This window comes from Phyllopteryx taeniolatus, chromosome 18, assembly GCF_024500385.1.
Source record: "Phyllopteryx taeniolatus isolate TA_2022b chromosome 18, UOR_Ptae_1.2, whole genome shotgun sequence".
Lineage (NCBI taxonomy): Eukaryota > Metazoa > Chordata > Actinopteri > Syngnathiformes > Syngnathidae > Phyllopteryx > Phyllopteryx taeniolatus.
The window spans coordinates 6,811,615-6,839,288 of record NC_084519.1 but is presented as its reverse complement, the minus strand read 5'-3'; the positions used below and the strand labels follow the sequence as shown (position 1 = coordinate 6,839,288).

The 27,674-nt window shown below is 40.7% G+C and overlaps 2 protein-coding genes across 3 annotated transcripts; one reads left to right on the top strand and one right to left on the bottom strand.

The window, feature by feature from the left end:
• Window positions 1-2: 2 nt before the first annotated feature.
• On the bottom strand, window positions 3-10,238 carry hadhaa (hydroxyacyl-CoA dehydrogenase trifunctional multienzyme complex subunit alpha a). The gene is made up of 21 exons (XM_061754614.1): window positions 10,139-10,238; window positions 9,344-9,385; window positions 9,044-9,114; window positions 8,795-8,928; window positions 7,685-7,823; window positions 7,440-7,559; window positions 7,167-7,269; window positions 6,382-6,504; window positions 6,121-6,239; window positions 5,948-6,004; window positions 5,356-5,465; window positions 4,974-5,108; window positions 4,702-4,873; window positions 4,502-4,588; window positions 3,674-3,814; window positions 3,439-3,507; window positions 3,221-3,334; window positions 2,998-3,079; window positions 2,007-2,121; window positions 1,769-1,914; window positions 3-1,608 (listed from the first exon to the last, which is right to left on the bottom strand). Exons 1-21 carry the CDS (start codon window positions 10,203-10,205, stop codon window positions 1,463-1,465), a joined length of 2,292 nt encoding a protein of 763 aa, XP_061610598.1. The 5' UTR covers window positions 10,206-10,238; the 3' UTR covers window positions 3-1,462.
• Window positions 10,239-10,463: 225 nt separating this feature from the next.
• On the top strand, window positions 10,464-20,070 carry hadhb (hydroxyacyl-CoA dehydrogenase trifunctional multienzyme complex subunit beta). Of its 2 annotated transcripts, XM_061754535.1 has the most exons (16): window positions 10,464-10,602; window positions 13,095-13,167; window positions 13,335-13,376; window positions 13,454-13,550; window positions 13,693-13,737; window positions 13,946-14,045; window positions 14,128-14,215; window positions 14,815-15,002; window positions 15,104-15,284; window positions 16,992-17,113; window positions 17,265-17,344; window positions 17,432-17,479; window positions 17,630-17,717; window positions 19,269-19,343; window positions 19,423-19,587; window positions 19,671-20,070. In XM_061754535.1, the coding sequence occupies exons 2-16, from the start codon at window positions 13,098-13,100 to the stop codon at window positions 19,704-19,706; spliced, it is 1,425 nt and encodes a 474-aa protein (XP_061610519.1). In that variant the 5' UTR covers window positions 10,464-10,602; window positions 13,095-13,097; the 3' UTR covers window positions 19,707-20,070. The 2 variants fall into 2 exon arrangements, with proteins under 2 accessions (XP_061610519.1, XP_061610521.1); XM_061754537.1 differs by lacking the exons at window positions 19,269-19,343; window positions 19,423-19,587; window positions 19,671-20,070 and adding an exon at window positions 18,885-19,262.
• Window positions 20,071-27,674: the final 7,604 nt, after the last annotated feature.

Genomic DNA, 27,674 nt, shown 5'->3' with positions numbered 1-27,674 from the left:
AATGCAGTTACATCAGAATCAGTTTTATTGGCCAAGTATGTACATTTTGTGTTAGTTTCAAGTACATTTTCTGCCATACCTTCTTTTTGCTAATTAAAGTCACAATTCGGTCTCATTCGGAATAGAAGGAGTGTACAAACATGTACAAGGCAAAAAAAAAGTGCCCAAGTCTTCTAATACGGTACGTTTACTTGAACATAACTGAAATCATAGAGATGTCAAAGGTAAACACAAACTTCTAAACAATGACATATTACATATTATCATGAACTCTAAAAGCATGAATTAAAAATGATTTCATGCTCCTCTACTTGGGCATTGTACTTCAAAATGAATAATTCAATCATTTCTAATAAAGTACAAAGCAGCTCCGCCTCAAATATGCCCATACATAATTCAAAGTTATTTGAACTTTTATCTTTGATCAGCCCATTATTTCTATTTTTACACAGAGCCAACGCTGACTTGTCAAGATTCACAGTTCCTTAATTTTCTATAGGTGTTTTTGTCTAGCGGTATATGTGCGTTGGAATTACCTCTCATCCAAAGTCAGCTGGGATGGGTTGGAGTTACCACCTGATGAGGACATGCGCTACAGAAAATGGATGCATGGATATCCAAAGGCTCGTTATCATGTTAGCTATCGAAACAAAAAAAACAAAAATGGCAAAGTTCTCTTCAATACAGTCTCATTCGGTTTCACGTTGACTGGTTGTGTTACTAAACTGTATCAGAATAATCATGGCCATATTAATTTATGGCTTGGAAAAAACAAAAATGTTCCAGGCTTTAAATGACTATATTGACTAACGTGCACAGAAGCTACTAGTTTACATTACTTGGACACTTAATTAGGTATACCTGCATAGTTTAATGCAATCCAATCCAGGTGTTTGCAGTATTTTGTTTACCTACATTAAATGGGCAAAATATCAAATTGTTCTCAGGAGGATGGAAAGAAGTTGGATTCCCATAAAACTACACCTACAACAGTAAATATACAGTACCTTTAAAATGAAAATAAAATTATTCTCATACACTTGACTGGATTTTCATTAGAAACCTAATGCACTAAATGCTGTGGCTACTGAGGGTATAAGCTGACCTCACTAGTGTCACATTTACCGTAGGCTCCATTTGACCTCGGAAGAACTCCTTCTGAAGCATTATTGTCCCAGTCTGACTCGGCAAAACGTTAATGACTAAAAATGCTCACAAAAAGCGAGAAAAAGCTAACTCAATGTGTTAAGCACAAAATAGAATCTAGGTACAATGTATATCGTTCAAGAATTGTGAACTTCACAACCAAAGTGATGTTATTAAATAAAAACATGGGGTAAAATTTTGAGAAAACCCTTGCTTCTCAAGGTTACTTTCCATCTTATAAAAGATGTGGATTCAGTTCAAGAGACACTTATTGACCCAGCTGACCCACATTTATGGAGATGGATGATTAGTTGCATCAATTGTGGAACTTCTTGCTGGAGTCTTTAGCGTGGTCCAGTAAGAGCTGGCACGGTGTGAACTGATTTCCATATACTTCCTCAAAACGCTTCATGGTGCTGACAAGACGCTCTGCGCTGAATGAGTCCACAAACCTGAATGGACCTTTATGAACATGAGAAAAAATGAGCCATCAGAACTCATTTTCAGTGGTTCAAACATAAGAAAACTGGTCACTTGTAGACTATGAGCGTTGGATATGCTAACATATTATTCTAACGCATTTCTTTGGACAAATATGTGAATGTGTGTTTGTGAGACATACCGCCAAGGCAGGGAGGAAAGCCAAGTCCAAACACAGCCCCAATGTCTCCCTCTACTGGATTCGTCAGGATCCCCTCCTGGAGGCACAACACGGCCTCGTTGACAAAGCGAGACACAAGCCGGTACTGGATGTCAGAGTCCGATGAACTGCAACAAAAAAAAACAAAAAAAACAAGGTGACTTTTAGAGAATGCTGAGAGACCTGCTAAATAAATATACATCACAGGATGTCGCCTTACACTGTGGGAGGGGCAGAGAGTTTGTATTTCTTGAGAATTGCTTCAGCATCGGAATTCACTGTCTTGGCTTTTTTCCCTTTTCCGTAGATGAAACAGCCTTTTCCCGATTTACGACCTACGGAAGAGAATAAATACATTCATTGTGAGCACACAAAACACTGCAATTAAGCATTGTCACATTGTCAAAATGATTTTTAAAGCCCTCTGTCAAATTGGTAGTTCATTCATGGCTTCAAGTAGGACAGAGAGCCATACTGAAAAGGGGGGGGGAACTGTAATAGCAAAATCACATGAATAACTATTTGGAGGGCACATTTTTAATACTGTGAGAAAGTAAATGTCAAAATTTCCACACAAATAAACACAAGTCTAAACCAAGCAGTCGCTGTTGTTTTCCAGAGACCCGCCATATTCATCGGGAAATATTCAATATATTTGTTAAAAACCCTTCTAGTTAATGATGCAATACTATACAATGCTCAGCATGAAAAAATGCTTCTCACATACCTGGATTCTTGCTTTACAGATCATACAACATGTACAATAATGTTATTCATAATAATTCAAATTAATTCCGTTTTTTTTTCCTTATAGAAATTGTTGCAAATGTATTTTATAAACATTAGGACTGTTTGATTGTAATATCATATAACTTTTTAAATTGTTTAACTATCAATGTGACCCTAAAAACTCCATCATGCAAATGGAAAGAAATTAAATGAAATGTGCTAAGTGGAAATGAGAATGCAAAAGCAACAATGTACCAAGCAATAGGAAAAAGGAGTTTATATCACAACTCAACTTCAGCCAAGGACGTAATGCGTTAGTGTCATGTGTGTTAACAGTTTCATACAAAAAAAAAAAGAACATTTCAAGTTATTGTGGAGACTCAACAGGCACGGTGTATATGAGGCAGCTTGGATCGACTGAAGCTCACCAGTGAGCCTAATGGAAAAAAGCGCTTTAGAAAATGGATAGATTAAAATGTTACCTTTAAAGCCTTTCTCGACCATGCTTTTAAGAAACTCCACATTTCCACCTCCAAAGCGAGAACCAAAAGCTTTTCCCAGATCCTACAATCAAATACAAATATGTTAAACACTATTATCCATAACAATAAGTCTCTTCCAATTGTTAGTAAGTGTGGACTTTCACTAAATGTTAGGTTTAAATCACATGACTCTGGCATTAAATGCCCCATGGATGGACAGTACCTCGGCCACATGAGCTGCCACATCAATACCGACTTCATCAGCCAGTGTTGCCGCGCCGACGGGAAAGCCAAAGCTGGTTGTCAAGTTGTCAAGTTTCTTTGGACCGACACCCTCCTGTGTTAGATACACATAAAGGTCACTGTTGAGTAGATACTTCAGTATATGAGGAGGAAAAGTGCTGATTGTATCTAAAATCTGTATTGAAAATCTTTTGTTACCTGAAGCACCCTGACAGCTTCTGCCAGCATGGGAGCCAAGCAGCGAGTGGTGTAAAAACCAGGACCATCCTGTATGTTAAGTGGGTAGCATTAGCAAGGAGAAAGATCAACACAAACATCTAAAGCAAGAGTTTTACACATGCTTTTCACATTGTTGACACGACTATGACCATCCCACCCGCACAGTGGAAAAACATGTATTTTACCGCTTGGATTAGAGAGGAGCTGCTCTTACCCCGACGACAATGACAATCTTGCCCTGTTTGAGGCCCACGCTCAAAGCTGAGGCCAGCGTGTCCTTGGATGTTTTATCAGTGGTGATGATCTCCAGCAGCTGCATCTTGTCCACTGGAGAGAAGTAGTGCATGCCAATCACCTGTGCATCACAGAATCACATTAATGATAGCAGCAAAAATAATATATTTACACATTTAAGCACACCTCGCCCACACGTTCAAGACACCCTGTACCAAATCTAGCAAAGCAGCCCCAGAATATAATTACAGTGTTCTTTTCTTTGTGCGCGGGCAAAATTGTTGGGCCCCTTTTGTGAAAGAGAGAAAAACCCACAATCGTCACAAGAACATTGTCCCAGAAACATTGTGGCTTGTCAACAGGCATTTGAGCTTCAAGTTATTTCAGTGATATTTTTTCCCCGCTTTTTAACAAAAGGGTGCCAACAATTTTGCCTGTGCCATGTTTACAAAGAAAAGCCATTTTCAATAGTTTGTTTTTATAAGATGATCCTGTTGGACCACACAAATAAAACAAGGCCTGATTTCCATTGGTTAACTTTCAGTACATTTTTTTAAAATGCATTAATGTAGAATGTAAGAATAAGGAAAATCAATTGTGGAAACTGTTGATAACCTTATATTTGGAACAGGTTTTGTCAAACAACACTAATGGCACATATAGAGTATCATACACAATTGGAGGATGCCCAGTGGGATACAATGTGGTACACATTTCTCAATGGATTGGTTGTCATTTGATATGCAAGTACCGGTAGTCATGCCATTGTCAGTCTGTGTATATGTGATGACAGATAGTGTATTCTCACTTTTTCAGGCCGTTTGCTTGCAGCTGCAATATCCTTAATGGGGAGTGCTGAAGTGTTGGAGGCAAACACGCAGTGAGGAGGGATCACCTGTACACAGACGGGGGAAAAAACAGACTGAAAGAACTAGTACAGTACAGAGACTGAAAAACTAGCAGGGAGAAATTCAATTCTTTGGATTGGTGTGATCAGAATGTACTCACGGCTTCCATCTCCTTGAGAACTTTGTGTTTAACGTCGATATCCTCAAACACGGCTTCGATCACCATGTCGGCGGACGAGAAGCCTGTGAAGTCGAGCTGGGCTGAGAGGTTGGACAGCGTTGTGTCACGCTCAAATGAGGACAGTGCTCTCTTCTTCACCTTCATGTTCAGACTGACGATAAAATCATACTGAGCTTAATCCCCCTCCTTTTATGATTTGTCCTTGCTGGGTGCAGATTCATAAGAACATATCAAATGTGTGCAAATATTACCCTTTGTAGACCTGTTCTTCTCCTCTGCTGATGCCCTCAACCGTGGTGTCCTTCAGTATGGTTTTGAGTCCTTTGTCTATGGATACCTGAGCAATACCTGCACCCATTAGTCCTGCACCCAGGATTGCAAGAGTCCTGGCAGACAGAGCATAGGCAAAACATTTGAGGCCAATCTGCGCTTAAAAGATTCAATAGATAGATACCGGAGATCCAAAGTGGAATCAAATATACTGTCTTGAAAAACATAACAATAGTCACACTGGACTGCAAAGACCACTTGACAGTGTCAATCAAAATGGAGCATTACTGTCTTTGTAAAGGCAAAATATTTGATACACCTTATTAGATGAATGAAGCGGGGAGTGTACTGTATGGCCCTCACTTGACTTCTTTCTCTGGGGTCCCAAATCGGTTCTTCTTACAAGCCACTTGGCCGTGGTAAAGCCCAATCAAGGCTTTGCACTCTGATGTCACAGCCAGTTTCCCAAAGTTCTGTGTACGAGGCAAACGTAGACAAGAGTAGTTTATAATAGAATCTTAAAAAGGTTCTCAAGGTCTTTATGGTCTGCCTTCGGAAACTCTGCTCCTCTCCAATGGAAACATTTTGAATCTCTTTCCCCAGGGAGGCAGACACTCCCTTTATATTTAAGAGGACTTGCCTTTTTGATACATTTATATTTGGGACTGACTGTTATGGGCCTAGACTGCTAAGGGATGTCCCATAATGCAATAAGCTCCTCTCCTTCCATCCATCCCTTTGGATTTATTTCAACATCATAACTTTATCTTCTCCCTACTGTAGTATTTTACTTTTTCGTCTCCTCTCCCCCAAAATATTGTGGCTATGTGTAGGATTATTAATATTCTTATCATTCAAACTCCATTGGGCTTTCTGTTGTTGCCACACTCTATCTCTAACCTTATTACTTTGGCCAAAAATTTCATTTGTGAGATCATAAAGACAGCAAACATACCTCAGCTTCAGCCAGATAACCTGCTTCTCCTCCTTGCTCCACACCAGTCTTGATGGACTACTCGTTTTTAGGGTGACACACATATGCGTGCACACACACACACACACACACACAAACTAGATTAGTCCTGTGCTTTCATTCTACTGCTGATTGCCTCATTCTGCATTGACTACCTCAATGATTTTGACTGGCGCGGGGTAGAGTCCTTTAGTTTGTTTCTGAACCTTGTCACTGACAGTCTTGTAGATCTTCTTCTTCACTGGACCGAGACCCATCACTGTGTCCTGTAGCTCTGCACACACATATAATCCAGGTACCACTTCTGTTCTTCCTCTGTACATTTTCAGTAGTTAGCTGAATCAGTCTGGCTGTATAGCGTTAAATTAAGCACGTTTACGTTTTCATGAGATTTGGGCTGGCAGTATGTCACTTACTTTGCATGACACTTTTCTCCTTAGAAGTGGAAACCGTCTTATTCGCGATACCTTTAGCCACGCCTACTGCCACTTCCTCCAAGTAGTCAATCGTTCTCTCCTCTGCTGGCTTCAAACCAGGACCTGGAGTAATTTGGACACAGTCAGGCAGAGTCATTACATCAAACAATTGCAGTACTGTACCTTGATAAAGCAAGAATAACACCATAGCAAAAATGTCTGGAATATTTCGAGAAACTATGGAATTTTGGACACTTTCCATTAAATTAATGAGAATTGATTATTGAATTACAATACTGTACATATAAATGTTTTGCCATAAAGTCTGCTTGTTTTAATTAATGTTACGGTGCAAGATGTATTCAACCATAAAGTTCCCTGATATACACTAATCTGCATTCTCCTTTTTCCACATTTTGCCTGTTAATTCCATATCTTCTTTTTACTCACATAAATTCTTCCACTTTGAAAATCCCTGCAATTTTGAAACCCTAATCTTCAAGGTAAAGAGCATTTACTGATCTTAAGCAGAACAAGATCATTGTCTAAATAACCAAGACCCGGATGATGTTCTAAGATAAATGGACATTATTAAATTGTAGAGGGAAAGAACAAATGATGCAGAAATGTGTGCTATTATGAATGGAATAGAAGCAAGCTATAAATACGCTTAATGGAAATATAAACTTTTGATGGTATATATTGCTGTTGATATACTGTTGATAGATGTAGCCAGCGTGTCTGATAAAATGTAGCAGTGTAAAAATGTCATGCAGAGCACATACCCAGAGGGTCCACAAGCTGGTGCACTAGGCCCATCTTCTTAGCTTTATCAGCAGGGATATTCCTGCCTGTCAGCATCATGTCAAATGCTCCAGGCAGACCCACCTCCACACACACAAACACACACACATTTCACATCTTCTCAACTAATATGCCCCTTGAGCGGCTTGACCTTAAAATACTCTTGTGTAATTCAGTCACAACAAGCACAGCAATGTGGCAGAGTTTATGAGCCTTTAGTGACGACTGATTATAATGAGTGTATGTATGTATACCATTTGGGGTAGTCTCTGGGTGCCACCCGCTCCAGGCAGCAGACCGAGCATGACCTCTGGTGTGCCCAGTATTGTCTTACGACTTTTGGTGGCGATTCGATACTGGCAGGATATGGCGAACTACGCAAAATTCACAAAAGGTGGATTTAGCAGGTTCACCTTAAGCAGATATTTCCAATTCATTCTGGCTATTTTAGACACACACATGCGTGTGCGCACGCACGCACACACACACACTCACATACCTCAAGGCCTCCACCCAAACATGAGCCGTTGATGGCAGCAACAATCGGGATAGGAGACTTCTCAATCTTCTCGAACATCTTCTGACCTTCCTGAGAGAGACGTGTGAGCTCCTCACTGCTCTTACAGGCTTGGATCATACTGAAAAGAAAGGAAACGAGACACAAAGTGGAATCTCTTCAGACAAATGCCTGTGAAATTTCTTCTTCTTTTTTTTTTTTTTTTACAGGTTTAGGTTAGGATAGAGCAATATGCTCTGCACCGCCACACAAAACTCCCATTAGCAAAAACATTGTATGTGCGATACATAAAATATGCATCTATGTCCGCACACGTCCACGGTATCTTATCATATTTAAGGTACATTGTTTAATGTTTTTTTGTTTTGTTTTATAGTATAGAGGACCCCTGAATATTCGCAGTTCGGCACCCACTGATTCACCTATTTGTGGATTTTAATTCAATGTTTTCATTTTGTTTTTTATTTTTTGTGGGTGGAACCAACCCCCCAAACACTTATTGGCAGTTTATCCCCGCTTATACAAGAATTTTGGGGGTTTTAAAAGATTTTTTTATTCTCAATGGAATTATAATGACCATCAATTGTCCCCGCATTTTTGCTATTCGCGGTCCGGCCGGGTCCCTATCCACCGTGAATAGCCGGGGGTCCACTGTTATATTTGTAGATTTCTTGCATAGCAGCAGCATCATTTGTTTTGAAAGTTAAGACTTACTGTTTTATTGTTTCTGTCTTAAAGGAGATGGTATTTGTGTTTGGCAATGTCTGCTGCACAGACCACGCTACATCAATAGACAAGTGTAATTCAGCATCTTTTGCTGATGAAGTGTTTCCTCCACGAGTGACAATACAATCGATGCTTTGATGAGTGTTCGCTTTTTTTCTCTACACTCGACAAGTTTGACCCAAAAACAAATTATTTCTATTTCCACTATGTCCTAAGGCAAAAAAAAAATCGAATTCAAACAATGAGAGGTGGACCAGCATCCTGCAACCCACTGTGTTTTTTATTTCGATTGAATCAATCTTTTCTGTCGTGAGACTATTCCTCACACGTACTATGGAAAGCTACAAGTGTGAAAGTGCAGCTTACTTGATATCTGCCCCAGCGATAAAGCAACCAGGCTTGCTTGAGATAAGGACAGCACTTTTCACAGCTCCGTTCGACCAGATTTCACTCATCACTTCTGTCAGCTCAGACTGCATCTGCAGAGACAGTGTGTTCACCTGCAAAAACACATGAATTATCACGTCATGTGTATGTCATTGACAGACGGAGTCGAGCAAAACAAGATCATCACAATCCCTGTGGCGTGTGTCTCATTCGTAAACACAGACTCACCTTGGATGCTGGATCATTGAGTCTGATAACCGCAACATCGTCCTTGAGCTCGTAGCTGACGTGCGTTCGAGCTTGATAGAGAAAACAGCAAAATAGATTAGGAGATTGTTAGACATATGGCGACCCGTTTTGCATTATTTGTGTCTACAACTTTAACAACTGTCCCATGAGGATGTCACAAATGTTCTCTAACAATGTCCTTTCAAAACAAAAAAAGTGGGGAGCAGGAAGTGGGAGGGAGTTAAAAGAAACCCAAAGCAAAAAGTTCTGTCCATATTGGACCATCGATCTGATAGTTACCTGCCAGCGATGAAGACACAGAGATGCACCGTCGTGCATGGCCTGAGAAACAAGAGACAGATTATAAACTTTGATCCATATTGCCCATATTGTGTGTCACTACTGAACGCTGTTCTTGTGTTTTTTGACCAATGACCTAATTTGACAGTACAAACCGGCTCCAGTATTATATTTTGTATTATATTTTCTGAGTCTTATATATCAAACTTATGCATGTTTATACTTTTTTCTATTTTCCTATTTATTTATTCATTTTTAGTGATGTTCTATACCATTTTTTTCCGACCAATACCAGTGTGAATATTCACTTTGAGTACTCACTGATACCGATACCAAGTACCGATACCACCAGTACTTTTGTTACATACAATTTCAATTTTCATAATGACAGATAATTGTCACCAAAGACCGTTCCTTCTTTCTGACGCACATGATGATTCGATGTAGCGCCAAATACTGGTGAGGAGAACTTACTCAGTCATTTTTTTTGTCTTAAGCTTTTATCTCTCATTTTTCTTTTGTACTTTTCACATGCTGCCGCTTTAGACTTTTATCTTGTATTTTTATGCCTCTACGGGTCCATAATATATATATATATATATATCATATTTGTCAAAGACACAGCTTTTAGAGACTACAGCACCACCATGCGTAACCTCTAATTATTGTTGCGCTGATCTAGGTGAAGGTTCACCTCGGGTCTATCAATGAAACTGTGACATAGAGCATATTATGAAATGCTCGGATGATCTGCATTTGAACTAGTAGAATATTATGTGTGTTTGTGTCACGTACCTGACAAAAGGAGGTATTTTCTGGGAACAAACCTAGAGAAACAACTGACAGGAAGAGTAGCAGCCATGTCTAACCGAAACTGGAAACCGAGAAAAGACAGTCGGACAGTAGAGGGCGCAATAGATTTTGGAGAGTCGAATAAGATAAGGACCATGAATCAGGAAAGTATCCCCTTAACATGAACATTACTTGATCAAAAGTATAAATATTTTTAGGGAACATTATAAACATATGCATATTTTATATTATGGTTTTCAGTAGAAAAAAAATCCTGAAACAAAATAAATAAAATGTAAACTGTCGTTTCAAACTGTACATATGTTCTGGCATATTTTTGGTCAGCTAACATAGACTTGGGTCCTCGATACTGCAAGCGAGTTTTGTAGTCCAGCTGCGTTGCTGTGTACGGCCAAGCCTTTGACTGGGAAGCGGTGTTTTCAACAAATACTTGAAATACTGTACAGGTAAAAACCCCGGCCGCATTTTTTTGTGAAAGTGACTGAATATAGAAAGTATTTCGAGCATGCTGAGATGTCACAAACATATGTTTAAATCATGAATTTGGCGATGAAACAGGGCTGCCAGTAAGCTAATAGTCCCATTCTCAGTGCAGTGATACAGAATGAATTGTTACAAAAATTGTGTGTTTGGGATCCAATTGCGTTTTATTGAAATAGATGCACAGTTCAACTTTGAAATACTTTTGACCCCGTTTCGGACTTGACGTGCTCAAGCTAGCAAATGTAGGTGAAGGGTCATAGACGGAGTGAGGAGGGTTGGGCTAACTGGGTGACCGCCAGTGAAATGTCTTCACAAGGGGTATGTTATATTATATACGACGCCTGCATTTAAGTCAATCCATGTTTGTGTTACTCGGGCTCACCAGGTAGAATGGGCCGAGAAGTGACTCTCGATGTTCTCACATGAAAAAAATAAAATAAATTACACGTCAGATGGGTTAGCTACTCGGAAGCAGCAAATATATGGAATTATAAAGTTGTACGTTTGCTAATTATACTTATTTAATCAAATTATCTTTATAAAACGGCAAACTAAAACCACATTAATACAACTTAATAGTTGTGTCGTATGGTAGAAAAGGGGAGTACATACGTTATCAAGTTATTTTAAAATGTATGCCTGTAGCTAAACTTTGTTTTTATAGTCGATATAATCTGGTGTTATTCAGGATGGTAATTTAAGAGTTTTATTTGTGATTTTCTCTTGTAAACTAAGTTCCAAGATTTTTTTGTGAGTATTGGAATGACTTTAACAAACAATAAATCACATATTGCTGTCTTCTGCTCTAAATAAACTAATAGACTCTAAATGGAGATAATGAAGTTAAAAGAAAAACACTCCCAGGCTCCAGACTAACCTGTTAGAATAGATTAGTTTTCATCGTTTATTGTCAGTACACATCACAAGTACAAGGCAATAAAATTGAGATTGCAGCTAGCCATAAGTGTATAAGCAGTAATTAAATAGCATGTACAGGGTGCAAGGCATGAGCTCATGGTATATACATATATCTATACCTGAGTGCCTACTTTTACAGACATATACAGGCTATGACAATCAGTCCCCGTCCCCCCCCCCCCCCCCGCCACAGAATTTATCATACGTCTTTGTGTCCATCAAGGGGAAATTCAACTCCCACTCCAACGTATACTTTGTGTTGCACACCGCACATAGAACCAGATCTCACACATGCAGGCAGGCAAGGAGTGATTCAGAGAAAAAGGTGCACAAAGAGTGATGCATGCATGCTAGCATATGTTTTTAAAAAGGCAGCGGGAGCAAAACTGAGTTCGGTTGTACTTTATTGAAGTATTTAACAATGTGCTCATGTTATTTTTTTCATCCACAAATCCATCAAAGTCCTCATCTTCCATCCATCCATTTTCAACACCACTTATCCTGGTTAGGGTCGCGGGGCGCTGGAGCCTATCCCAGCTGACTTCGGCCGAAAGGCGGACTACACCCTGAACTGGTCGCCAGTCAGTCACAGGGCACATATAGACGCGGACAACCATTCACACTCACATTCACACCGTCACTGAGTGGGAACTGAACCCACGCTGCCTGCACCAAAGTCAGGCGATTGTACCACTACACCATCAGTGACTCAAGTCCACATCTTCTGTATCCGAAATGAACAGTTGGGCAAGTTCTCCATCAAACATGCCATACTTGTCAGAGTCAGTCTCGTTGCCGGGGGGCTGTTCAGCAATGATGCCGGCTTTCGCAAAAACTCGGACAACAGTCAAAGCAGATGCCTTAGCTCAGGCATCCACAAACCATCCATCCATTGGTGGCGTAACTCACCCGGCGCTTCGTCTTCTTGACTTGGCGAAGCTCGTTTTCCTGCTTCCTCCACTTGCGAACCATGGATTCGTTGATCTTGAATTCTCTCGCAGCTGCTCGATTCCTATGTTCCTCCGCGTAACTGATAGCTTGCAGTTTAAACTGTGCTTCGTAAGCGCCATTTTCGGGGGTCCTTAGCCAAACCGATGTTGTTTTGCACAATGCACATTCCGGCGCTATATACCTACGGGGGGCGTGCCTTTAGCGTCCGCTTTCACGTGCACCATTCCCCCTTTAACATCCGCATGCTGTCCTCAGTCACGTCCGCCTTTCCTCTATAGAAGCAGCGTGTCGGCAGGAAATGCTCCCAGTCAGTCAACCGGAGTGCTCATCAAAGTCACATTTACAGATTTTGGAACTCTGTGCACACATAAAGCGTGCTGCATTATAAGGCGCCCCGTTCATTTTGGAGAAAATTTAAGACTTTATGGTCGTGAAAATACGGTACTATGATCGCTATGAAATATGGTGGCTATAGTATGTATGCCGTATTGCTCAACTATCCAGTGTACCTTATTGTGGTTTTGTACATGATGTGCTACCCTTGCCTTTTACTGCACTGAAATATCACACATTCCTTCCTTTGCAGAACATGATGGCTTCCATGCTGCTGAAGTCAATGCAGAGCTCCCCTGTCAGTGCCTCGTGGGCTGTGCGTTTTGGTAAGCCGTCACCATCTCATCTAAATGCTTACGGTCCCAAATACATCACAGGGGTTTAGTCACAATTTAGAGAGATATCCTTATCAAATGTTATGGTGCATATTTTGATTTGAAGTTGTTTTTTTTTTTAAGATAACTAGTGATGATGATGAATATATTTGTTTCAGCCGCACGATCCCTTAGCACGACAACTCAGCTACAGACTCAAGGTGCTGACTCACACTGTTTTCATGAACACAAGTATGAGGCTAATGAGTATGCTGATCTGTAGTTGTTTGTTTTCCAGCTCAGACAAAAATCAAGAAGACACTGGCCCGTCCTGGCGTGAAGAACATAGTACTGGTCGAAGGAGTACGAACCCCCTTCCTAATGTCTGGAACTACGTACGGCTCCTACTCTTAATTGTTTATATTCCTGTTTATTTTACAGCATTTGTTCAAGGGAGCTAGTCCATTTTTTAAAATTACAGTTAAAATGTGGCAGATTTGGTTTAGTAGCGTGATTTTGATTTTCCTCTGTTTATAGCTATGCTGACCTGATGCCTCATGACTTGGCCAGAGCAGCTCTACAGTAAGTATCTGTCCTATGATAGCTACTATTCGTACATTATGAAAATCTTTTTATAGACAGTAAATTTTAGGATGGCCTTTCAGGTAACCACAATGTGCTAACTTATTGAAAAACAATGTTGAAGATGATTGTAATTTAGCTCACGACTATTTCTGTTACTGTCATGTAATCATTGTATTCAGGGTAGTATTGTTTTTTTTTTTTGTAGAGGTCTTCTGCACAAAACAAGCCTACCTAAAGATGCTGTGGACTACATCATCTATGGAACAGTCATTCAGGAGGTTAAGACAAGCAATGTAGCAAGAGAGGTATTAAAATATGCGTTTAAACAAAAATGTAAAGGGCTGGGCCTGGATTGCTGATGAGCATCATGCTTCACTATGTTCTCAGGCAGCGCTGGGTGCAGGCTTCTCTGACAAGATCCCTGCTCACACAGTCACTATGGCCTGCATCTCCTCCAACCAGGCCATGACCTCAGGTATGTCTGAGCCCTTTTGACCGCTTCCTTTTACCTTGTGCCATTCCATGTCGCCATATTTTGTCGCCCTGTAACCTAAAATAACACAGTATAATGCATTGTCATATAATTATAAATGAATGATGAAGAAAACAGATATTAATTTCTTACAATAGTTTGGGAAAGACTGGTTAATAGCATATTACTCTCTCTTTTAATCTGATAAAGCAAAAATATATATATTTTTAAGAATTGTGGATTAACCGATCTTCCAAAAATCTTAAATTGGTCTTTAATATGACTTCAAAGAAGTGTATAAACCATGTAATAGGTTTGGACATTTACTATTAACATCCATCCATTAATGTCAAAGCTTAAATTGGTCTTTAATTTTACTTCAAATAAGTGTATAAACCATGTAATAAGTGTGGGCATTTACTATTAACATCCATCCATCTATCAATGTCAGAACAAATTCAAGCAAAATTAACAAATTGCACTTGCTCACTTGTGTAATAGGCCTCAGCATATTTAAGTGTCTTAACTTCAAATCGAATAAATACACTCAGTTCTGTTGCATTTCTCTGTCTGACTTACGTTTCTCTTTTCCATCTTTATAGCCGTTGGCCTTATTGCTGCCGGCCAGTGTGATGCCGTCGTGGCAGGTGGGGTCGAGTTCATGTCTGACGTTCCTATCCGTCACAGCCGCAAGATGAGGAAGACGATGCTTTCACTCAACAAGGCAAAGACCCTCGGCCAGAGGCTCAGTTTGATTGGGAGCATCAGGTTGGCACACCTCTCACCAGAAGTACGTATTCACAGTATGAGTTGTAAACATATTAGATGTTGGCAGGGATGCCAGAAATAACACCCATTATAATGCTGCACCATTGCTGTATGTGTCTGAAGCTTCCAGCTGTAGCCGAGTTCTCCACAGCCGAAACAATGGGCCACAGTGCTGACCGCCTGGCTGCTGCATTTGGGGTTTCCAGAGTGGAGCAGGATGAGTTTGCTCTGCGATCGCACAGTTTTGCTAAAAAGGCCCAGGAAGCAGGTTTGCTGCAGGATGTCATCTCCTTTAAAGTGCCAGGTAATTATTTTATCACACACGTAATGTATTTAAATGTCACTAGTTATGAAAGAATGGTATACCGGGAACCCCCAACCTTTTGCGGTTTGCTGTTCACAAATTCACTTTGTTTTCTGTGGAACCTATCCTTAGCTAGTTGCGGAAAAAGCCACCTATCCACGAACTTTTGTGCATTGTCTGGGAACGCCTCGGGAGAGGGAAGTCTGGGCTTCCCTGCTGAGGCTGCTGCCCCCGCGACCCGACCTCAGATAAGCGGAGGAAAATGAATGAATGAATCTCTGTAACACGCTAAAATGCCACAAGAGGAACAAAGTATTGCTTGATTGATACAGCTCAACTTAGAGACCAAGATATTTGTATATTTAGGAGGAGCTAAGTTTAGCCTGGGTTGTTTGAGGAAGTTACAGAGTCTTTGACGTGTGTATGTACAGTATAGTGGCTATCGAAGTCAATTCAAAGAAAAACTGAAATCTTTTAGATAGGGGAAATAAAAATTAACAACTGAAAATATGGCAGGCTGCCAAGGGGTGGACAGCAACATTGAAGGAGAGCTGCAGGAATTTCTGGCAAGTACTGGCTGTTTAGTCCTTGTGATGACTATCTGCCATCTACCTCACATAGGCTATGGGTTACTGGAGCAAAATGGAGGCCTTACATAGGAAAACCTCCAAGCATGGCTACATTTTGCAAAAACACACTTTAAATCTCCAAAACGCTTGTGGGGAAAGTGTATCACGGTCCCCTGAAACCAAGGTTGAACTTGTTGGTCACAATTTCAAATGGTATATTTGGCGCAATGCAACACCACTCATCGTGAAAAAAACAATGCACTTACTATAAAGAATGGTGTTGGCAGAATAATGCTTTGGGGCTGTTTTTCTTCAGCTTTAATTAGGGCTTGAGTCAAGATGAAGGGAATGATAAACCGTTCCAAAATACCAGTCAGTGTTGGTACAAAACCTCCAGGCTTCTGCACGAAACATGAAGAGGTACTTCACTTTTGAGCATGATAATGACCCAAAGGACACATCCAAATCAACAGAAGAAATGTTTTACCAGAAGAAAGATTAAGGTTTTGGAAAATTTGAGTTCTGGCCTGAAAGTGATCGAGCATCTGTCGGGTGATCTAAATCTGCTATCTGATAGATTTGGCACATTTTTACAAAGAATATGCAAATATTGCCACATCGAGATGTGCCGCACTGATAGACTCCTACCAAAAAAGACTGAGTGCTGTAATACAAGTCAAAGATTGGAATTATATTCATCTATTTTGGAGTCTTGGTTTATTGTATATTTACAATTTAAGATATTAGTAGAGGCAGTTATAAACATTTTGGCCGGGGGACGTCAATTACTCACCTTGTGAATAGCGGGGTTTACTGTACTCTGGTAAACACACTTGTTTAGAAGGAGCATGTATTTATTTTTTTCATGATAAATTCATACACACTGGTCAAAAAGCTGATTATTTGGAGGACACATTTACTTGGAATAAGTAAATAACTAGAGCTTGAAGTCATTGTAACTGCACAAAAGAGACTAGGACCATAATGTAAGAGGGGCCATACACAACATAAAAGTTTTAGTCTCCTGTAAATATCGCTGATGTAATGATCTAAAGAAAAAGTTAGTAATTACTCAGTAATTCTGGATCTTATCTATTATCTATCTCGATGATTGTCCATTTTAATTTTGTTTTTTTAGGCCGTGATATTGTTTCCAAGGACAACGGCATCCGTCCATCCTCCAAGGAGCAGATGGCCAAACTGAAACCAGCCTTTGTTAAACCTCACGGCACTGTCACTGCCGCCAACTCCTCCTTCTTGGTAAATAAGGCCCATGCAGAGAGAAAGAGAGAGAGAGAGAGACACACATGCAGAGCGAGGGAAGTGCAGCAGGGACTGTTAACCTCTGCAGCTCTCTCTGGTCCTGAGATGTTTTCTTACCAACTTGTGTTCCGCTTGTTTGTGCTTTTAGACTGACGGTGCCTCTGCTGTGCTCATCATGTCTGAAGAGAAAGCTCTGGCAATGGGCTACAAGCCTAAAGCCTACCTGAGGTAACTGTGCCTCCTGTTTGTTTAATGGCACAGGCTCTGGTTCACCCCCAATAACGTTTTATTTATGCTTTATGTTCTTCATGGCAGAGACTTTGTCTACGTGTCCCAGGACCCCAAAGATCAGCTGCTTCTGGGGTGAGTCTCTCATGTTTTCATTACTGTACTTGCTGTTCCTTACACTGATGTTTGTGATGTTTGTTATATTATTGTTTATATACATAATCCTTTACAATAAGCTCGTTTACCTGATTTTAGGTGACAATTATTCTGCTCTGACCCTTTCAGGCCAACGTATGCTACACCCAAAGCCTTAGAACGTGCTGGCTTGACCATGAATGACATTGACGTGTTTGAGTTCCATGAGGCGTTTGCGGTAAGTTATCGGAAGCCATTTGGGGAAAGGTTTATTCAAGAGTTTTGTGGCTAGTGTAGTATTTATTGGGTGCTGTGAAATAAACCAGATAGAAAGGGATTTGTCTGAGTAATTGTGTAACCTACTATGCATCTAAATGTTTACAGAATTTCAGTGGTTGAAGTACACATTTGATGCAGCTATAATGTCACTCCAAGTGCTATGGTAGACCATAGACCTTACAGGGGGTCCTCAGTTTATAATGGAGGTCCTCCTAGACGGGGACGTAACTTCTGAATGCGCCATAGTCTATCACTAACCTATGCTAATGCCGTGATAAGGTTATAATTACCATATGTGTTTGTAGGAAAAACATTCTAGTCCAAAGATATGGTAAATGCAGTAGCTTGGCATGCCTTCTTGTGCTGCGTGATGTATTCTTATGCCGTTTCGCAAACTAGTTCATTGTCCATCATTCTTAACCTAATATGTTGGGACAATGATAAAACAAGGGCCCCTGTACCATGATTCCTAATCAAGTAAAATGGTATTACTGTAATTTCTCGTGTATAATGCGCACCCCCAAAGTTGACCTAAAAATTCTGGAAAACCCTTGTGCCTATGTACGATGCATGATTTTGCTTCTGCCCATATGATCAAAACATGAAGTATTTTTTCAAAAGAATTAGTCTGAAGTTAAGCACTTTATTTGAACATGTAATTCTTTTTCATTTACTTGCTCTGATTTTGAAATTCACAGCCTTACTTTTATATAATAATGAGAAAACACACAGTTATGCTCATATGTTTGATTACCCAGGCAGAATTTGTAAGATGGGTACAATTCCTTAAAGAAAACATGAAAGGCTAGGCAAAACACATTTAATTTTGTTTTATTGGGATTAAAGTTAAACTGTCAAGCATTTCACAAAAGAATAATCATTAAACAAAACTTAACCATAAAGACATTAATGATGGTTGTTGTTCAGTCATATTTAAAAATAATAATAATAATAATAATCATTCACAAATTCTGCCAAGGTATGTAAACTTATGAGCACAACTGTACATACAGTACATGCAGTCATACATACTATATAGGAATGAAAGTGTAGGCTACACCTTTTTCATAACCGATGGGTGGTGGCATATTAGAATGAAAGTGTACACCTTTCTCATACCCTGTAGGTGGCGGTGACGTTGGAATGAAAGTGTACAGCCTTTTCATAACCACAAGATGGCGGCATACATCTATATAATGTTAAAGCTTGTTTCATTTTCCCCTATACATATGTATAATGCGCACTATTGACCTTTGACAATTTTTTGGGGGGGAATGCACATTATACATGAGAAATTACGGTAAGTATTAATTATCACTTATCATCTTGGTGACATGTTTTGTTAGAATATAAATTTCTTTGAGAATTGTCATTTCTAGTTTGTTCTATTCTCCTTTTGCCCTCATTCTCACTTCCTGCTCCACTTAGCATTTTGTATCATTTGAAATCAATGTTTTGTATTTGGTATCTATGGTAACGCATCTGATTGCATATATCTTTTTGTTTCCAGGGTCAGATTATGGCAAATCTGAAGGCTATGGACTCTGATTGGTTTGCCCAGACATACATGGGCAGAAAATCAAAAGTAAACCTACTTTGTTTTTGGTAGTCTTAATCTGTCACTATTAATTTTCGAACTCCAATCTATATAACCTTCCACATAGGTGGGTACTCCCCCCATGGAGAAGTTCAATAACTGGGGAGGCTCTCTGTCCTTGGGTCATCCATTCGGTGCCACTGGTTGCAGACTGGTCACCATGGTTGCACACAGACTGCAGAAAGAAGGAGGACAGTATGGACTTGTCGCAGCATGTGCTGCTGGAGGACAGGTGAGTCTTGGCTAATGAGCATGTTCAGAAACTTCACATTTCTGTTGTATTAATATTTCTCCGGACACACTTCTGTTTTACAGGGTCACGCCATGGTGATTGAAGCCTACCCCAAGTAAAGCTTGTAAATTTCCATCACTAACCAACATCATCAGTTTCATCACAAGACCGACAAACACTCATACACGTACAGTACTTACAGCCAGATTGTATATATTTGCACCGCTTTGCCTTGATTAGACAGGAGTCAATCTAGAGTGCATGTCGGCCTTGTGAAAAATGGCTGTTAATTTATAGCAGTGAAATGTTGAGGAATGTCACCTGTTGGTTTTAGGGAATGGCAGGGGCATGGTGTCAGCACTTTCTCTGATGTATCATGACAAAGTTAAAGCCTTCAGATGAGCAAAAGTTATGGCATTGTTTATACTGTTAGAATGTTGTTTCTTAGAAACTGTTGGAATTAAATGATGTGATGATACAGAATGCCTGGTTTTGTTTTGTTTTTTTACTATTGCTGCCCACTTATGTTACAATCACTGACTTGTACAAATGTCAAGTTACTGTCTGTTAATACTGTACATTAGAAGACAGAATTGATGTAATTATACAATTAGCCTAATGTTGCCGCCATTGTGTGGAATCGCTGTACCTCCAAAACATCCCTTTTCAGGAAAAAGGGAAAAAAATATATATATTTTTTGAGCCATTAACATTGAATCCTCAAAGAGAGCAAGCCGTTTTCAACACTTTAGATTGGTCAATTTGTAAAAATAACAGACCAAATTGGGTACTGACCAATAGTAAAGATTTTAGAAAAAATATGTACAATTCCTTTAGAAATGTGGTGGGGGGGGGGGGCTTAAAGGCATTTTTTTACACTTTTATTATAACAATCCTACATATTTTGTTTCAACAAATGAAAAGAATGTAATGAAAGTAGAAGGCAGAAAAGTTGCATTTGAAATAAAGTCAGTTGTGACACTAAACTAGCGTACTGATTCTTGTTGAGAAATTAGTATGTAAAAGGAAAGAAGCTTGAAGGTGCTAACGTTACAGTATTGCAATATTTACAAAGGAGTTTATGTTCAAGAAATTATTTCCAAATGTCTTCCAAATTCTGCTTTCTTCGTTTGCTTTGGTTCATTTCGATCAGTACAGCAGCTGGATTAGGTGGCTAACGAGTTGGTTAAGGAAATAATTACTTTTGCACAAGCTGTCCATTTATTTTTTTTTATTTTCCCCCTCATAAAGCTTGTCCTCATTGGTGTTACTGTTAACTGGAGCCTGTCCCAGGTGATTATGGGTCACTCATATGGTGGTGTAAAGTTGTACAAGTCAAGACCCTTCCATTGCTTTAAGCAGTCAAATACAGCCATGAGATCATTTTCTTGATCATGTGGAAAATGCACATAGGATCAAATAAATTCCTAATGATCAACAATAGATGGTGCCAATTTTACAAATTTTGGGGTGTTTCCTACTACAATACAATACAATGCAAATATGCCTGCGTTTAATTTTATCTTTATGCAGCTAATGCTGCTGGTCATGTTTTATTCAACAGGAAGCTATCGCGAATGAAAAGAAGATCAAAATATGGAAGCAAACATAATTTTGGGGGTGTTTATTCAAAGTCAGATTTGAGAATGTGTATTGCCTTCTTTTGGGGGGCATTTGCATGCAGGCCCCTGCACCAAGACCTGTCAGCACTGACTGCAAAATTAATTGACAGTGAATATTGCTGTCTGCCTCTTGACTACATGACTGATGTTAATGAGGTGGGGAAAATGGATGCTCCTTTCTGGTGATGTTTAAACAACATGAATATGGAAACTCGGGGGCGCGAATGGCATGTGACTTAAAAAGTTGACTTTTTAGAGAAGATATTTGGGGTGGAAAGCTGAGTGAGCTTCAGCCGCTCAACTCCAATGCTGCGGATGGCTGCGTTTACATCAACGTTTCCTCGCTGTTTACCTCACCCGCCAGGGAGTCTGCACAACACAACACACCTCGGGTTGGCGGAGCCTTGTTAACATAACTTCAGACAGACACCCCCGTTTAAAATGTATTGAAAGATTTAATTCTTCCAGTTGAAGCCAGGCTATAGACTCGAGAGTCGATTATGCAGCTGCGCCTGTCACCGGCTGCAGGCGCGGGGAATAAAACCAATGTATTACCACCAAGGCAAAACGCCGCTCAAATGTAAATAGCGGGGAGAGAGACAGGTGAGGTTTTGGGTTTTTTAAAGCTTGGAAAAAGGAAAAAAACGCCTCAACCCTGCGAGACATCGGAGACACGCAGACACGCGTCGACATGGCGGGCCTCCTCACTGCCTCAGCGGGCCTTTGATCACGCACAACCTTTTATGCGGGATGACTGGCGGAGGCACCCGTTGCTGTCACTACAAATCTACACGTCTACTTGGGCGAGGAGGCGGGGCTGCTGCGGGACGTGCATGGAAGAGTGCGACGTGGAGCAGGAGGGGGGTCTTCAGTCTGCGGGCGCTCTTTCATCGCGTCCTCTGTCGCGCACGCGCACAACTGCTCGAGTGTGTTGGGGTGGCGCGTGCGCACCTGCTCTGCGCGTGCCACTTGCTTAGAGTCTCGTTTCTCACCACACGCACGCGCATACTTTGATAAGATGCTAACGCAGGATACAGTGTCAGTGTCGGGGGCGTAGCTAGTCATCAGGGGCCCAGGACAAACCCAGCCATGGGTTTGCTCCACATCCACATATAGTGTAATGCCTTTTTTTTTTTTTCTTAAATACTGTATTGTTAAATTTTGACAAAAAGTGAGTATGTAATTTAGGCCACTTTGCCCTGCTTCGGAAATCTGTTATGAGAACTTAAGTTACTACACAGCAAAAATTGAATTGTTAAAATTTCAGGGTTACATTTTTGGGAGATTTTATTTTGTATTTTTTAATACCTCCCCGACTGTAATTCTAAACTTTTTGGAGTTTAATGCTTCCCAGAGTAGGGCTTATTTCATAAAGTTAATTTAAGTTAAGTTAAGTTAAGATTAACTCTGCAGTAATGTAATTTATTAAGCTCACCCATGTCTCCAGTTTGAGAGAGACAAGTCGGCACCATTTTCCTCCTGTATTTTCAAACGGTAAGTGAAATAAAGTTCAAACTTACTAAAATAATTATGAATCGATGCTGTGAACTTCAATATGTACAATGAGAGCTATATGTATCTTAAAAAGCCATGTTTTTTTGCCAGTAAGCAATAACAAATGTGACCATATGTGTAGCTAGCTGCTAGTAAGCTAGCAAGCTATGGTAAAATTAGACTTGCTAGCTAAGCGTTAGTTACCAAAGTAGTAGTAGTAGTAGTAGTTGTAGTAGTGGTGAGTAAAAACCTATTTTAATAGGGTGTTTGTTTAAGTGCATACCTGTTTACCTTGCAGGCTAACAGTTGAAAGCAGCTTCCATTCACTTCTGTTACTTGAGGCAATAACAAAAATGTAAGAAAAATATGATGAGGCACTTTTTTAAGCGCAAAATTCTGTACAGTGTTAAAAAAAACTGACACGCTATCAATTTGTGTTAATGTCATCAAGCAACTATCTTTGTTCTTTTAAAAATGAAAGAGCTCACAGATAAAAGTTGTGGGGGGAAAATGATAATATAATATGTATGTATGTATGTATATATATGATAATATATGGGAAAATAATGTAATATATTGCGGCGAACATTGTGGCCAAGTCCAACCAGATGGTAAAACTCTGGATCTATAACCGGAGCTTTTTCAGGAATATTTCTTTGACATTCAGAGCAACACAGGCTTTCTCAGGCTTTCTCGAATGGAGGGTAAAGACAGTTGAATGGCGCTCCAAAACTGCATCAAAATCCCAGAACAGAGGGGTGCTTAAAGAAGGGCTCACATCATCAAGAACATTTGGTTCCATAGAGGACCAGCATTCAAGACATGACTAGATGGAGACGTCTCGTCTTCACCACACTACTAGTCTACTAGAAGATGAGGAAACATTCATCTATTATCAAACTAACCTTTTATACATGATGAGTTTTTACTTCCGTCTGTTTTTATGTTTACTGAAGAAAGCTTGCTGTTTTCGAAAAAAATGCATTTTCTGGACCGCTTATCCTCACTAGGGTCACGGGCGTGCTGGAGCCTATCCCAGCTACCTTCGGGCGAGAGGCGGATTACACCCTGAACTGGTCACCAGCCCATCACAGGGCACATTTAAACAAACAACCAGTCGCACTCACATTCACACCTACGGGCAATTTTGAGTCTTCAATGAACCTACCATGCAAGTTTTTGGGATGTGGGAGGAAACCGGAGTGCCCGGAGAAAACCCACGCATGCACAGGGAGAACATGCAAACTCCACACAGGCGGGGCCGATATTTGAACCCTGGTCCTCAGAACTGTGAGGCAGACGCACTAACCAGTCGGTCACCGTGCCGCCAAAATGCATTTTACTCCTAATATTAACATGTTAGAAAGCATATTTCAAACTGAAAGCAATGTCCGGCTTTGCTAAATCAAAGAAAGGCACTGAAGCAACTTATATGGCGCTTTGTGCTCATTTTTACTGAAAAAACTTTTTCCCGTGGACTGAGGCTTCGTGCTGGCATCTAGGCCGTTTTCACGCGCCCCATTGTCACAGTGTGGAAAAGCCCCACGACGACCTGGTGGGATATATTCAAGCCACTGGAGGCTTTGAGCGGATATATTTTCAGCTCAAACGTAGTTACATGTAGGCATAAGAAAGACGCTAGACGAAGTAGCATCCATTTTTGCAGGTCAGAGAAGTGGTATTTGACTGACAGTTGACAGTGGAGCACAGCAGAGTTTGATTTCAACGCCCAGTGTTCGAAAGCAGACACGAGGGCTTGACTTTTCATGATTTTGAAGCCTCATTTTATAGACTTGGGCATTTTTTTAATCATTCAAATTTGGCAGGGTAGTCAACAACACTCTTCTCTGTGGTGTGTCAAATTTAGAAGACATTATTTTTATCTTACAAGGACTTTAAAATCCTTCTTCAGGATTATTATCTGACACATTGATGCTCAACTGTTGTCACGCCGGGACCCGCATTTTCCAAATGTCGCAAACTTTATTAGATCTTGTTAAAATCAATAAAGAGAATGTGCTGCTCAAAAATAGCCTTTAAGAACAAGCAGTGGTCTGTAGGTTTCAAAAAACAAGTACACTGACTCAGTGGTTTAGTGTGGGTTGCTCGTGCCAAGTATGTGTGCTCTAATCCAGGAATATGTAAATAATAAAACGTAGGGTTGAATTTTAGAGGGGGCTCACTTCCCTATTTCATGTTAGGCATACTTTAAATTGCATTGAGTACATTAATAAAATAAGAATTCTTCATACTGAAACTATAATTCCTTGAATGAATATTGGATTATGCTTCTTGCCACCAAATTAAAGGCTTTTCACATGGGAAAACTCTCGTCGATCATATCAAAATCACCCTAATTAGCCAGAATGCTCTAGCGTCTATCGAAGGGTAATCACATCCATCATTATATTAGCCCTCATAATGAGTTTGCCTTTTATAATTGCCAAATCCTTTTTTGTCCCTCAAAAGACACTTCGCAATGATACAGCAGCCGTGTCCAATGTGCGACGTTGACAACTCTCACAACTCTGTACAGTACAGTACTGTAATGCTCCATTGCAGTCTTACAAGCAGGCACAGCAAAGCAGATCAACACAATTGCTTAGCTTATTTTTTCTGGTCACTTGTTGCTATGTGAAGTTCAAAGGGCTAAATGAAAAAAGCATTTCAATATCTTTGGAAATCTTTTTAATATACAGTAGCTCTTGTATTGGATTCCATTAGCTTGTTGTATACAGTATAGGCCACCAAAGTGTTTGTTCTTTAAGTCCTTCTGCCTGTTCTTTACAGGTTGCCTGCAACATGATGAAGTCATGAAGTCAGTTTTGTTTTTTGTTTTTAATTGTGATGCGTCCGAGTTGTTTGACTGCTTGTATCGTTTTACCACTTGGCCCCATCATTCCAAGCAGACTCAAATGATAAAAATTGTGTGTGTGTGTGTGTGTGTGTGGGGGGGGGGGGGGGGTTGACTGCATCTTTACCCTGGAAAATGTAAATTAGCCAAATGTAAAATAAAAATTAGTTATATAGTTTGGAATGTAGTTCAGCTAACAAATGTACAAACTACAGGATATTCTTTTGCCATCACATTGAAAATATACTGTCCACAATATCAATAATTCGAAACGTGACCAAGCAACATTTACACAAATTTCATGTTTCTTTTGTTGTTTTCTTGGTCTTAGAACACTTCAAGCAGATCCCTAATCCTAAACACGCTTTGAATTATACCTCAGCACATCCTGCAATGTGCGCGCCAGCAAGTATGACTCCCGAAAGTCTGAACGTGTGAAACAGGCACTTCCAAACAGGACAGCCAGTGCACAGAGCTGAGGTAAACTAGTAATGGGCCTGTGTCCTTAAGACACTGAGGCTTTGTAGATTTGTCCAGGGAATTGTGTCATCCTGCGTATCAAACAAACAAATAACCACTCGCATTTGTTGGTACCACGTTGAGTGTACACAGGTGGATGCTGGCTGTTAGAGTGGAGCGAGTGGATTATGAGGAGCGGTAATTGGCTGTCCAGAGAAGCTGTCAATATGTATCTGTGTGTGTGTGTGTGTGTGTGTTGGTAATGTCTGGAGTTCATCATGTTCTCCTAACGGGCAGTTATGCTTGTTGGCCGGCGCCGATCTCCTGTCGGGATTGTAAGTGTTATTGATCCGTGTTGGATGGAGACACTGTTTGCGCACACACTCTTGAGTCATTAGGAGCCATACACACCTCCTCATTAACAGCCCCCCCTCATACACTCACACTAACTGTCCACAGTAGTTTGCAGGTACTTAACACACACTGACTCAATGTATGAGGGGTAGGGGTCATAAAGGGTGTGTGTGTGTGTAGCATGTTGTTTTGTATGTATACGCGCATATGTGTCATTGGAAATGGCCACGTACAGCGGCGTGTGTGCGTCAGGGAGCATGTTTGTGTGCACCGCGCATGTTTGTGTTGCGCGCATGGCATGTGTCAGAGTCTGTCAGCCGCTGCGTCTCGTGTCAAGGCGAGAGGCGAGACATTAACAACTTCTGTCATTCTGCTGACAAAACGGTGGCAGAAGATTTCCCATGGTGCCCTGATGACTGCTGGCGTTTGTCAACAAGCCCTGTCACCGCCGTGGTGAGGGGCGGGTGGATTGGTGATGGTGGTGAGGGGAGAGGAAAGTGGGGGAGGTTGGTGACAGGCCCCGGACCTGTTCCCATGAGCACTGTGAAGAGAAGAGTATGTGTGTGTGTCAGTGCATGTTATAAGGGGGGAGAGAAAGGGGAAGGTAAGGGGTAAGGGACAGGTTGTCTCTCTGAGGCTTTCATACCAAGACCGCAAGGAAACCAAAATGAGCTGTCACTGCAATTCCCAGGATGCTTTGCTGTTTAGTGTAGAAGCAACAGCAGCTATGAAAACTTTGCGCGTGTGCGTGTGTGTATGCGCGGGCCGCTAAGCCGATAAGCTAGCGCCGTCTCACACACGCGCACGGTCTTTCACACACATTCACGCACACACTCGGATAATTAAGCAGAGCAGAAGCTCCCCCTGACGCGAGGCAGTCCTCATCTGCATTTTGGCCTCCGGCGCGCAGTTAGGAGCAATGCCTGATGGAGGGAGAGAGGGCAAACGAGAGAGGTGGGGAGAAAGTAAAAGAGAGAGAGAGAGAGAGAGAGAGAGAGAGGGAGAGAGAGAGAAAGAGAAAGAGAAAAAGAGAGGGGGTAAGGAGCCAATTAGCCAGCTGGATGGATGAGTGACTGACAACACTGTTGACACAGCGCACACTGACATGCTGCGACTTTACTACTATTCACACACACACACACACATATACAGGTAGTACTGTTCATGCTTTGGGGTTTCTTCCCACCTGCAACCTTCTATAGCACTCCAATATCAAACACTGCCATGGCGTCAAAATGTCCAATGACCTCATCCAATGAGGACACGCACTGTGCTTTGCGGCCCACTTTTGGGGAGCTGAACTC

Excerpts from the sequence above, each read along its gene's own strand:
- hadhaa (XM_061754614.1), bottom strand. The coding sequence starts at position 10,205 with ATGGCTGCTACTCTTCCTGTCAGTTGTTTCTCTAGGTTTGTTCCCAGA. Across the intron at positions 9,115-9,343 it reads TGTGTCTTCATCGCTGGCAG|CTCGAACGCACGTCAGCTAC; the intron begins GTAACTATCAGA and ends TTCTCTATCAAG. Across the intron at positions 2,122-2,997 it reads GGTCGAGAAAGGCTTTAAAG|GTCGTAAATCGGGAAAAGGC; the intron begins GTAACATTTTAA and ends TCTCTTCCGTAG.
- hadhb (XM_061754535.1), top strand. The coding sequence starts at position 13,098 with ATGATGGCTTCCATGCTGCTGAAGTCAATGCAGAGCTCCCCTGTCAGT. Across the intron at positions 15,003-15,103 it reads TGGCACACCTCTCACCAGAA|CTTCCAGCTGTAGCCGAGTT; the intron begins GTACGTATTCAC and ends ATGTGTCTGAAG. Across the intron at positions 19,588-19,670 it reads CATGTGCTGCTGGAGGACAG|GGTCACGCCATGGTGATTGA; the intron begins GTGAGTCTTGGC and ends TCTGTTTTACAG.